Source organism: Hypanus sabinus, chromosome 8 (genome assembly GCF_030144855.1).
Source record: "Hypanus sabinus isolate sHypSab1 chromosome 8, sHypSab1.hap1, whole genome shotgun sequence".
NCBI classification, from domain to species: Eukaryota; Metazoa; Chordata; class Chondrichthyes; order Myliobatiformes; family Dasyatidae; genus Hypanus; species Hypanus sabinus.
In genome coordinates this window covers 13618869-13631762 of record NC_082713.1, presented here as the reverse complement: position 1 = coordinate 13631762, position 12894 = coordinate 13618869, and the positions used below count along the sequence as shown (strand labels likewise).

Sequence of the window (12894 nt, the reverse complement as noted above, 5' to 3'; positions counted from 1 at the left end):
AGAACTGAACTCCAAACACCAACACCTTGAACTATAATAGCGTTGTGCAAACTATCGCAGCACCCGAAGTAGCTTTGTTATTCCATGGCACTTTCTTTTCCTTCACACATCCCAAAAGATGTGCTGGTTAGTAGTTTAGTGGGCCAGTATAAATTGTCCCTAATGTGTAGGCAGAGCACAGAACATTACAGCATAGTTCAGGCCTAACGTAACCCTTTAATCTACCCCATAATCAATCTAACCCTTCCCTAGATAAAGGGCATCGAATCGAAACATCGACTGTTTGTTTCCCCACATAGATGCTGGGTTCCTTCAGCATTCTGTACATGTTACTCTCAATATCCCGCATCTGCATAATCTCCTGTGTTTATAATTAACGCAGGATTCGTGGAACACCTAATGATCAGGGTGGACTTGGTGAGATGAAGGGATTACTTCTATGCTGTATGATTATGCTTTGCTATTCTCAGCTCAATCCACTGCAAGATCAGTGACAGCGTGGGGCTAGACATGTGAGCTGTGTAACTATGTGCTGCAGTGATCTATTCAGACTTACTAATTCAGGTAACAGCATCACTGTCAGAGGAAGCAAAAAAACTGGTACAAACTGCATCGTATATTCACCTGCCACTGGCTGATCATACTTCTGGTACCCTAGAGAACACCTCCAAGTTTAGGTGTCACAATATACAGCACAGATGGGAGAGGAACGTGGTCAAACCTGTGATGGTTAGGGTAAGGTGAGGTTATCCACCTGAGAAACTAAATGGCAAGAAGATGTGAACTCAGACACCACAAGCAGAGATTATTAAAAGTACAAGGATACAAAATTTAATGCGTTAATGGGTCTTACAGATACCACATAGAGAAATTATATTAAAAAAACAAATAAAATCAAATCTGTTGATGAGTCCCAGAAGTCTCAGGGACACCACAAACAGGAATTAATTTTAAAATGCCCAAATATACAAAATTGAATGTGTGTGTCTGAGAGACACCACAAATTATATTTAAAAAAGCAGAAAGAAACAACAACACTGAATGTGTAAATGAGTCTTGCTTTTTTTCCAAGGAGACTGGAAAACACATCAGGAAGGAAAGACTTGGTAAAGTAGGGGCGCAGCACCTCAGTGCAGGACTAAGATTACACTACTAGGAATAACATCAGGACATCATGACATGTTCTTGTTAGACAGGTCATCAAAAGTTACAGGGAGAAGGTGGGAGAATGGGGTTGAGGGGGATAATATGTCAGCCATGATTGAATGGCAGAGAAAATTGATGGGCCAAATAGCCTAATTCCCCTGTTTCTTATGGTCACATTGGACCAAACAGGCTTCAAAGGTTAAATACGAGGAAATCTGCAGATGCTGGAAATTCAAACAACAACACACACAAAATGCTGGTGGAACACAGCAGGCCAGGCAGCATCTATAAGGAGAAGCGCTGTCGACGTTTCGGGTTGAGACCCTTCATCAGGACTAACCGGAAGGAAAGATGGTAAGAGATTTGAAAGTAGTGGGGGGAGGGGGAAATGCAAAATGATAGGAGAAGACCGGAAGGGGTGGGATGAAGCTAAGAGCTGAAAAGGTGATTGGCGAAAGTGATACAGAGCTGGAGAAGGGAAAGGATCATGGGATGGGAGGCCTCGGGAGAAAGAAAGGAGGGGGGGAGCACCAGAGGGAGATGGAGAACAGGCAAACAACTAAGTATGTCAGGGATGGGGTAAGAAGGGGAGCAGGGGCATTAACGGAAGTTAGAGAAGTCAATGTTCATGCCATCAGGTTGGAGGCTACCCAGCCGGTATATAAGGTGTTGTTCCTCCAACCTGAGTTTGGATTCATTTTGACAATAGAGGAGGCCATGGATAGACATATCAGAATGGGAATGGGACGTGGAATTAAAATGTGTGGCCACTGGGAGATCCTGCAAACTCCAAACTCAGGTTGGAGGAACAACACCTTATATACCGGCTGGGTAGCCTCCAACCTGATGGCATGAACATTGACTTCTCTAACTTCCGTTAATGCCCCTCCTCCCCTTCTTAACCCACCCGACATATTTCGTTGTTTGCCTGTTCTCCATCTCCCTCTGGTGCTCCCCCCCACCTTTCTTTCTCCTGAGGCCTCCCGTCCCATGATCTTTTCCCTTCTCCAGCTCTGTATCATTTTCGCCAATCACCTTTCTAGCTCTTAGCTTCATCCCACCCCCTCTGGTCTCTTATCATTTCGCATTTCCCCCTCCCCCCACTACTTTCAAATCTCTTACTATCTTTCCTTTCGGTTAATCCTGACTAAGGGTCTCGGCCCGAAATGTCGACAGCACTTCTCCCTATAGATGCTGCCTGGCCTGCTGTGTTCCACCAGCATTTTGTGTGTGTTGAGGCTTCAAAGGTTCAAAGGTACATTTATTATCGACGTATGTCAGCAGTATACAACTCTGAGATTCGTATTGTCCAGGTAGCCAGAAAACAAAGAAAACCTTAGAGCCGTTCAAAGAAAACATCAACCCCACTTCCATGCACAAAAAAAACTAATCCTGCGAAAGTGAACATCAAACCTCAACACCCCCCACATAAAAACAAATTGCACCAATGTCAACAAGAACATCAAAACTCAACCCCCCATATAAAAACAAATTTTACATACGTCAACAGTAACACCAAACCTCAACCTAACCACATAAAATAAATCACCCAAAAGGCAACAAGAAAGAATGGGTGAAAACACAGAATATAAAAATATAAAACTGAAAGAGTCCAATTTTAACTACAGTCCACAGCACAATCCATAAATCATAGAACTTTGGTAACATCCTCCAACAGCATTGAGAGAGAGAGAGAGAGAGAGAACTCAAAAGCAAAGGCCTTCCCTCGGGAGCAGTGAGTGAGAGGCAGGTAGTCAGCGCTGAACACTCGCTCGCCTTCCGCATTCACCTCGATATTTCAATTTTCCTCAATGCTTTAATCACTGAGAAATAGGAGTCAATCATGGGCTTGTGCCCTGTCTCTAAGCTTCTTTGCCTTGAGGCTGCTCATGACCTGGAATTTTCTCGGAGGCAGCAAAGCTCTAGATTACTCAATCGATTTTCAAATTGTAAATTGCAGGCTCTATCAGTACCAGAAACACACTTAAAATGAAAAAAAGATGTAGAAGAAGTGAAATAGACAATTTTGGTGACCATCTGGAAAATATCGCCTGAGGAAGCCATCTTGCCTGGAGCACAATAAGTATAGCTTATGAATTAATCAAGTGAGGTACTTAACATGAATTAAAGACTTTATAGTGTGGTTAAAAAAAAGTTTATTTCCTCTGGTGAGAAGCTTGCTGACAGGGAGAATTTCATCATATTGTAAGGATAATAATCAGAAACACTCCCACCAAAAAACACAACAAATGAAAATTGTATAAACAAAACAGCGACTTTGTTGTGTACACTCACATCTGCATGGCCAGGTATTGCTCTAACTCCATCTACAAGTTTACAGAAGATACCACCGTAGTGTGCCAGGTCTCAAATAATGATGAGTTGGAGTGCCGAAAGCAGACTGAGAATGTAGTAGCATATTATCATGACAACAAAGAGCTGGTCAAGAAAGGGAGGAGGTGTGGGGAGGGGGAGTGGATTTGCTCCTGTGAACATCAACACTGTTGAGGTCGAGAGTGCTAGAGCTTCAGGTTTCTAGTAATGAACATTTAACAATCCATCGTCGCCATTGTCATGGCTATCCCTCAAGGTCAAGGATGATTGTCTTCGTTCCGTTGATCTATTTATGGGCTCTCAAGTGGCTTATGAGTCCAATCAAGATGTGGCCCACAGTGAAGACGCCTGTGTGTGTATTTGTTTAACGTGTACTTGATGTTGCACTCCAAGAAGCACAGGATACTTCACAAGTCAACCAACTGATTCCAATGGCATGGAAACCATGACGACTGGAGCTGATGGATTTGTTGCAGCCTTCATCTGTCTTCACAGGTGTTGAGCTCGAAGTAACTTCGTCCGCCTGTTCCACCATTGAGGTCTCGGTTGGATTGTTCTTTTGTCAGGGACCTCACCCTCGACTTTACCGCCATGGGTGATCCTACCAGGAGCATAGCTCCAGACGGCATCGCTCTCAGTATCTCAAGCTTCTCCATGACGACAATCCACAAAGACATCAACAATAGACTGCCCTGGTCCAACAATGAAGATTCCATGGCCAAAAAAACTCAACAATGTCTCCGTTTCCTCAGGAGATTAGGGAAATGTGCCATGTCCCTGGCAGCCCAGTTGAGCACCACCAAAGAAGTGTAGACTATGTTACTCAGCCAGGTGTGATCACAGTAGTGCTCTAGAAAAGGCATCTAGTTCACACTGGGTTCCTTTGTCTTGTTTCTATTTGCAAGGTTTGACAACCCCTGACAAAAGGCAATGCCAGAAGATACAAAAATTGAACAGCACACTCCATTCACAAATACTCCATTCAAATGCCTGTACAACAATCAGAGGAATATACACTCAGAGGCCACCTTTGAACTAGAAACATAGAAAACCTACAGCACAGTGCAGGCCCCTCTGCCACTACCTTAGAAGTTACCAGGGTTACCCATAGCCATCTATTTTTCTAAGCTCCATGTACCTTTCCAAAGGTCTCTTAAAAGACCTCTTAAAAGAATTGAAGAGATAACAGAATGAATGGACGGATAAATGCAGAAATATTCACATTGGGACAAAAAGGAAAGACGGGATAGGCACTGATCTGTTGGGACACAAACTGGGAATGCTGCAAGTACTCAGCAGGCCCAGCAGCATCTGTGGAGAATTAAAAAGAGCTGACATTTCAGTCCTTCTGCATTTGAATATCTAGAAACACACACTTAGTGGCCACTTCATTAGGCACGCCTGTACATCTTGTTAATACAAATATCTAATCAGCCAATCATGTGGTAGCACTCAGTGCATAAAAGCCTGCAGACGTGGTCAAGAGGTTCAGATGTTGTTCAGATCAAATATCAGAATAGGGAAAAAATATGATCTGAGCGACTTTAACCATGAGTGGTTTGAGTATCTCCGAAACCTCTGATCTCCTGGGGTTTTCACACCAATGGTTTCTAGAGTTTGTAGAGAATGGTGTGAAGAACATCCAATGAGTAGCAGTTCTGTGGATGAAAGCACCCTGGTAATGAGAGAAGTCAGAGGAGAATGGCCAGATTGGTTCAAGCTGATAGGAAGGCACCAGTAACTCAAATGGTGTGCAGAGGAGCTTCTCTGAACAGATTTCAAATCTTGAAGTGGATGGGGTAAGCAGCAGAAGACCATGAACGTACACTCATCGGCCACTTTATTAGATAAAGGAGGCACCTAATAATGTGGCCACTGAGTATACATTCCACAGTCTTTCAAAGTTGCATCTTCTCTCATAAGCAAATTCAACCCACATCTTCTTCACAATCAGAACTAAAACACAAGAGGCAGCATAATCAGCAAATCTCTGTCTTTATTCCAGAACCCAAGACCCTCCAAACCAACAACTTCATAAGATTTCTGAAGCCAGTACAACACATGCCCAGATTTAAGGTAGATTGACAACACAATCTGCTGGCAGAAGGTCAATATAAAATTTGTTAGCTGGGCCATAGGGCACCATGGTAGTGTAGCAGTTAGTTAAACCCTTTCACAGCTCCAGGCAGAGCTCAGAGTTTAGTTCCAGATTCATCTGTAAGGAGACTGCACGTCTCCCTGCAGAATGCGAAGGTCTCCTTGGATGCTCCGCTTTCCTCTCAGTCCAAAAACGTAGCAGTTAGCAAATTAATAGATCATTGTAATCGACCCATGATTAGACTAAAGCTAAATAAGGGATTGCTGAGCGGTGTAGATCAAAGGGTTGGAAGGGACTTTGTGGACTTACGTAAATTAAGTCCACAATTCATACAATATTTGAGCAGAACATACCTTAATGTAGCACCAATTCAGTAAATGGGACAGAAGCAAAATAATTGTTGATATTTTTACTCTGCAAACTTTTCTTTTAAATCGCTAATGTGCATTTTCAGGGCCCAGCAGATGTGAATAAATACATTTGTGAAATGGCACCCAGAGAGATTTATTTATCACAATATTAAGTAACTTACAGAAATAGCTTTAGTGTGAATACAAAGTGTAGATGAGTCTATGTTCCCTGCTGAAATTCATTCCCTCTGCACACCCCACAAGTTTTAACACTTTAACAGGTATCAAGTCATGACTCCAATTCTCAGTGCCAACAAAACCAAAGGTTATAGAATATGGGCAGACTGCTGTTACCTACCTGTTGGTGTGGAGTCTGTGCAGTGGGTCAGTTCTATGGCACGATGAAAGTTGGCATCCAAAGTCACTGACATCAAGACTGGCAACATCACTGGTGTGCCCCCTCTGGGGTATCAAGGGAAATGGCTCATCCGGTGCCAGGAACTTGCCGTACAAATCATCCGACATTTTTTGTTAAATAATTGATGTGCGGGTATAAAACCTGTCAAAGAAAGAAGGTTTTAACAGACAGTGTAGTGGTACAGTGATGCAGAGGAGCGGCACAGTAGAGTAGCAGTTAGTTTTACAGCACTAGCAAACACCAGCCAGGGTTCTACCTGTACTCACTAGAGTTTAGAAGAATGGGGGGAGGGGGAAATCTCATTGAAACCTACCTAATATTTAAAGGCCTAGATAGAGTGAACGTGGAGAAGATGTTTCCTACAGTGGGGGAGTCTACGACTAGAGGGCACAGCCTCAGAATAGAGGGATGTCCATTTAGAACAGAGGTGAGATGGAATTTCTTTAGCCAGGTGGTGAATTAATTGCCATGGACAGCTGTGGAGGCCAAGTCATTGGGTATTAAAGCTGACAGAGGTTGAGAAGTTGCTGATTAGTTAGTGTCAAAGGTTATGGAGAGAAGGCAGGAGAATGAAGTTGAGAAGGATGATTAATCAGTCAAGATAGAATAGCAACAGCAGACTCGTTGGGCTGAATGGCTGAATTCTACTCTGATGTCTTACGTCTTTATGGATTCCCGCTGCTCTCTGTAAGACATTTTACTACCTGTTTCAATGTACAGGTAACAAATAAAGTTAATTATCTTTAAACAAAACTGCGCCACGGATGTTCTCAAGCTTGGCTGCAAAAAGAGGATTGGTTGTGGGGCTAGCAGCCCCATCCTGTAAACCTACAGAAATGCCAGCTGAAGCTCCAAGGAACTCATAAGGGGAGAACATACCAACAGACTATGGTGAGAATTGAACCCCAGTCTGTAAATCGCTACATTACTGCGCTGCCGGAAAGGTACTATGCCTTACTGAATCAAAAACAGTCTTCAGTGGTGTGGTGCAATCAATGCAAGGGCAGCCAAATAATCAAGAGGGCAGGGAAGAAATGATGTTGTAATATGATCATATTGGGAGTATAAAAGTTGCATTGCTTGCTGTGTAACCAAAACTATGTAGTCAGCTTTGAGTTTGCTATTTGCTATGCATGTATCCAATTTAGTAGAATGAAATCTTAAGAATGTGGAAGATAATGGTGTGTTAATGAGAGGTAGCTAAGAGATGTAGATTAGAACATGATTAAGTCAATGGGTAGAAACAATAGTGGTGGATGTACTTGTGATAGGCAACTGTAGACCGATTGGATATGCTAATACAACTAAACCAGGAGATTGCTATAAAACATGCTATGTACAAGGATCGGTGAACAATCAGCGACTAGCTCAATGACTGTCTCAGCTTTGATTTGCACATTAAAGTTTAACCCTTCTTGAAGAATCCTCTGCGTCTCCTGGTCGTTTGTGGGGCATGAGAAACTAAGACAAAATTGGCGACCTTGACAGGACTGGAAAGAAAACGGCAGACTGGGGACGCTTCCCAGTCCTCTAGGGACCCCCACAAGACTAACAGAATTAAGGGTGCACCCAAACAAAAGGTAAGCGCTTTTTGCGACAATTTGGACTAATAATTCTGTTGGTATTGGGAGTCTCAGAAGTGTGGGACCACTGCTGAAGGGTCTCTCCAAAGAATCTGGCAGAATTGGGGGTTAACAGGAGGCTCAGAGGATTGATCAAGGACACTGCAGTGAGGGTAAGTACAAATAAGCTAATAAGAAGTTAAGTGAAGAAAAATTCCACGTGGTGTTGGTAAGTCCCTGTGGATACCACTTCGTATAAAACAAAGGTTTGGACGGGCAGGAAAAAGAAAAATAGAGAAAATCCCTGTGGATACCGCTTCATATGAAACGAAGGTCTGAACGGGCAGGGAAAGAAAAATAGAGAAAATCCCTGTGGATACCGCTTCATATGAAATGATGGTCTGAACGGGCAGGGAAAGAAAAAATAGAGGAAATCCCTGTGGATACCACTTCGTATGAAACGAAGGTCTGAACGAGCAGGGAAAGAAAAATAGAGAAAATCCTCGTGGATACCGCCTTAAGAGATAAGGGTCTGAATAAACGAGGTGCAAAGAGAAAGTTCTGTGAATACCACTCTGAACAGAGGTCTGTACAGGCAGAACAGAAGAGGAAACAAGGACAGTCCAATATATAGTTTAAAGCGCTGGTAGATAGACAATAGACTAGGCATAGAATTAAGAGTAAATGATATTATCCAATAAATGGACTGTGAATCTCTGAAATACCTTAAAAAGAGAGAACAACATGACAGGTAAAGGAACGGCAGTAGAGATTCTGAGCAAAAAATCCCAGTAAATAAATATGAGATCACAAAAACTTCAGAAAAATGGGAAAAGAGAACCAAAAACCTGGTCACAAAATGGCCAAGAGAAGGAACGTTTGATGTAAGCTTGTGCGAAGAAATGGAGGCACTAATTAAAAATTACAAACCAAAAGATAAATCTAAGAAGAGGGCAAAAAAGAGAACGAGAAATGGAAGTGCTAAAACTCTTCAGAACGGAGGGAGAAAGACTGAGGAGGACAGGTAGAATATTGATTACAAGCGAGGAAGACAATAAGGTGCTGGAGAAACAGCCTGTTAGAGGGAGGTACAGTGAGAAGCTGCCTTCAGCTCCATACCCGGACGTGAAAGAAACAGAAAAGCCCCCTCCCTATAATGAGGAAGGTACCCCCTAAGCAGTGCCCCCTGCTGACGGGAATAGTAAATATGCAGGGAGAAGTACAAGTTTGGGATAATGAGGAGGAAAAAAGACAATACAAGAAGGAAAAAGCAGTGGAATGGAGAGGCAGAGATAGCTTTCAATACTATTAAGCAGGAATTGCAGCCAGCACCAGCATTAGCTTTGCCTGACTATGAGAAGGTTTTTCATTTGTATGTATCCAACTGACAGGAGGGTTATGTCACGGCGGTTCTAACACAAGAGACAGGCACAGGAAAAGCAAAGCAGCCGATAGCATACTACAGTACGAGACTAGATGAGGTGGCTCAGGGGTATCCACCCTGTTATCAGGGATTGGCGGCGCTGTATCATGCATATGAAAAGTCATCATCTGTAACCCTGGGCTATCCTGTGATTCTGTACACACACCACAAAGTAGCAGAATTGCTGGAAAGAGGGAAATTTGTGCTGACGCCAGCCAGGATAGCAGCGTATCAGATGCTATTGACATTTCCTGACATAACTATACAGAGATGCACTACCAGTAATACAGCTGATTTTGTCCCTTTGGGCTATGAAGGAGAACCCCATGATTGTGTAGGGAAAATGATGGCATTTGCCAAATTGAGAGCAGATTTACGGTCAGAACCACTAGAAGATGTAGATAAAAAGGTTCTGTTCGTAGATGGCTCTTGTTATAGGGATTATGATGGAAATCATGCAGGGTTCTCAGTAGTGCAGCAGGATCAGTTGAGCTATATGATTATTAGGATGGAGTCCTGTCCCCAACCGTGTTCCACCCAACTAGTGGAAATCAAAGCCCTGACAGCTGCGTGTGAAATGATGGAAGGTGAGAAAGTAGACATCTATACTGATTTGGCATATGCTCATGGAGTATGCCATTTGTTCGGGGCAGTGTGGAAACAGAGAGGTTTTTAAAAAAAGTAGTGGAGATCCCATACAACATTGTCAGCGAATTCTAGACTTAATAAAAGCCACGATGGAACCTAAAGCATTGGCTATAGTAAAATGCCAGGCACATAAAAAGGGAAATGATGTATTAACAAAGGGAAATCAAGCTGCGGACGAGGCAGCCAGAAAAGCGTCTGGATGTACATCAGCTGTCATTGCCCCCCCAGGTAAGCCCAGCTCCAGAACCTGTGGTAGAGGACCTAATTGAAATACAAGGTAAGGCAACTTTGGCAGAACCGACAATGTGGAGACGAAGGCCAAGCAGAACCCAGAAGGCTTGTGGAGCACGGAAGATGGTTTGTTGGTAGCGCCCACCCCTCTACTGCTGATTCTGATTTCAGAAGCACATGGGATTGACCATTGCACGGGGGGGGGGGGGGGGAAGTGATAAAGAAAATAAAGAAGGATGGTTTTTGGTCACCTTATTTACAGGCTTCAGTGGACTTTGTCTTGTCACTGTGCAAGGTATGCGCACAGAATAATGTTCGGGAGGGAATTACAACCCCAATAGGTCACATTCCTGTACCTGAAGGACCATTTAAACATCTAGTGATCGATTACGTAGACATGATAAAGACAGTGAGAGGGAAAAGATACATGCTGGTAGTAATTGATCGATTTAGCAGATGGGTACCTTCAAGAGATCAAGGGGCAAAGACAGTGGTAAAATTTCTGACAAATGAAGTGATCCCAAGGTTTACAATACCTACAGAAGTTAGCTCAGACAATGGTTCAGCTTTTATCGAGAAAGTGGTCAAATTGGTACTACAAGCGCTGCGGATAAAGCAAAGACTTGGATGTGTATACCACCCTCAGTCACAGGGCATGGTAGAGAGAATTAATGGAACCCTGAAAGCCAAATTGAACAAAACTTGTGCAGATACTAAACTTAATTGGGTCGATGCTTTACCGTTAGCATTGATGAGTTATCGACCTAATGAATTTAAGGCGAGAAATGAGATTGCTGCAGGCTTCTAAACATTTCTACCCTTGATAGGAACTATTAGGAATGTTGAATGGATAAATTATATATATTACAATCAGCAAAGATTCATCAACTATACCAATGATGCATTGGAGGCCTTGGAACAACAGTTAGATGCAACTAGCAAAATGGCGTGGCAAAATAGACAAGCATTGGACCGGCTGTTGGCAGAAAAAGGAGGAGTTTGTGTGATGTTTGGAGAGGAGTGCTGTACTTTTATACCAAATAACACTAGTCCAGAAGGATCGTTTACTAAGGCAATGTATAAGTTGAAAAGTCTAAGAAAGGAAGTTAAACAGAATGCAGGGTCCGGACATCAGTTATTTGACTGGTTAGAAAGTAGACTCGGAGGGTGGGGAGCAATGCTGACTAAAATGGCAATAACTGTCAGTATTGTATTGTTGAGCTGTGCGCTTGTGCTGTGCTGTTTTCTTCCTTGTCTCAAGTCTCTTGTAATGCGTGCTGCAACCAAACAATTTCCGATGCTCGTGGCAATTACTGAAGCAAGCTTAGTGGAGAAAGAAACACCAAAAATGTATTGTTACAGCCTACAACACCTGCAGGACGAACAACAGCAATACAACAGTGTGGGAGTAGATTGTAAGGGCTTCTGAGTTTTTTTTCCCTGTCTCACGTACAAAGGGACAGGTTTTTGGCTCAGCAGCCCAGGGTAACAGGAAGAGAATACTTTGAGGTCTTGGCGCAGGAAATTATAGTTTAACCCAAGATTTGGGAATAAGTGCTTGAGTTTATTGGAGCTTTTGTGCGCGGACTCTTAAGTCTTCTTTCTCTGCGTGAGCTCAAAGGGGGGGATATATTGGAGTATAAAAGTTGCATTGTTTGCTGTGTAACCAAAACTATGTAGTCAGCTTTGAGCTTGCTATTTGCTATGCATGTATCCAATTTAGTAGGAGAATGAAATCCTAAAAATGTAGAAGATAATGGTGTGTTAATGAGAGGTAGCTAAGAGATGTAGATTAGAACATGATTAAGTCAATGGGTAGAAACAATAGTGGCGGATGTTTGTGATACGCAACTGTAGACCGATTGGATATGCTAATACAACTAAACCTGGAGATTGCTATAAAAAATGCTATGTACAAGGATCGGTGGGCAATCAGCGACTGGCTCAATGACTGTCTCAGCTTTGATTTGCAAATTAAAGTTTAACCCTTCTTGAAGAATCTTCTGTGTCTCCTGGTCGCTTGTGGGGCACCAGAAACCACGATAATCGCCACTAATGACATGAGGGTAGATTCAGCACAGAAACAGGTCCTTTAGAACAACATGAAAGCAAGACAGCAACTATATTTCATTAGGAGTTTGAAGAGATTGGGTATGTCAACAAATACACTCAAAAACTTCTAAAGATGTACCGTGGAGAGCATTCTGACAGGCTGCATCACTGTCTGGTACTGGGACGGGGGGAAGGAGGGGGGGGGGGGGCTACTGCACAGGACCGAAAGAAGCTGCAGAGGGTTGTAAATCTAGTCAGCTCCATCTTGGATACTAGCCTGAAGTACCCAAGACATCTTCAGGCAGTGGTGTCTCAGAAAGGCAGCGTCCATTATTAAGAACCTCCAGCACCCAGGGCATGTCCTTTTCTCACTGTTACCATCAGGTAGGAGGTACAGAAGCCTGAAGGCACTCACTCAGTGATTCAGGAACAACTTCTTCCCCCTGCCATCCAATTCCTAAATGGACATTGAACCCTTGAACAATACCTCATTTTTTTTATATATCTTTGTTTTTAGCACAATTTTAATCTATTCAATATACACATACAGCAATTGCTTTACTTATTTAATATTACTTATTTATTATTACTTTCTTCTTTTATACTGTGTGTTGCATTGAACTGCTGCTGCT

At 42.8% G+C, this 12894-nt stretch overlaps 1 protein-coding gene across 2 annotated transcripts in view; it reads right to left on the bottom strand.

Annotated features, from left to right (window-relative positions):
* Window positions 1-12894, bottom strand: part of fam199x (family with sequence similarity 199, X-linked) — a 36005-nt gene that overhangs the window by 16947 nt on the left and 6164 nt on the right. For both annotated transcript variants that reach the window (XM_059976712.1, XM_059976714.1), the window contains exon 2: window positions 6287-6487. In XM_059976712.1, the coding sequence (XP_059832695.1) occupies window positions 6287-6453 (167 nt within the window). In that variant the 5' untranslated portion in view covers window positions 6454-6487. The remainder of the gene's footprint in view (window positions 1-6286; window positions 6488-12894) is intronic.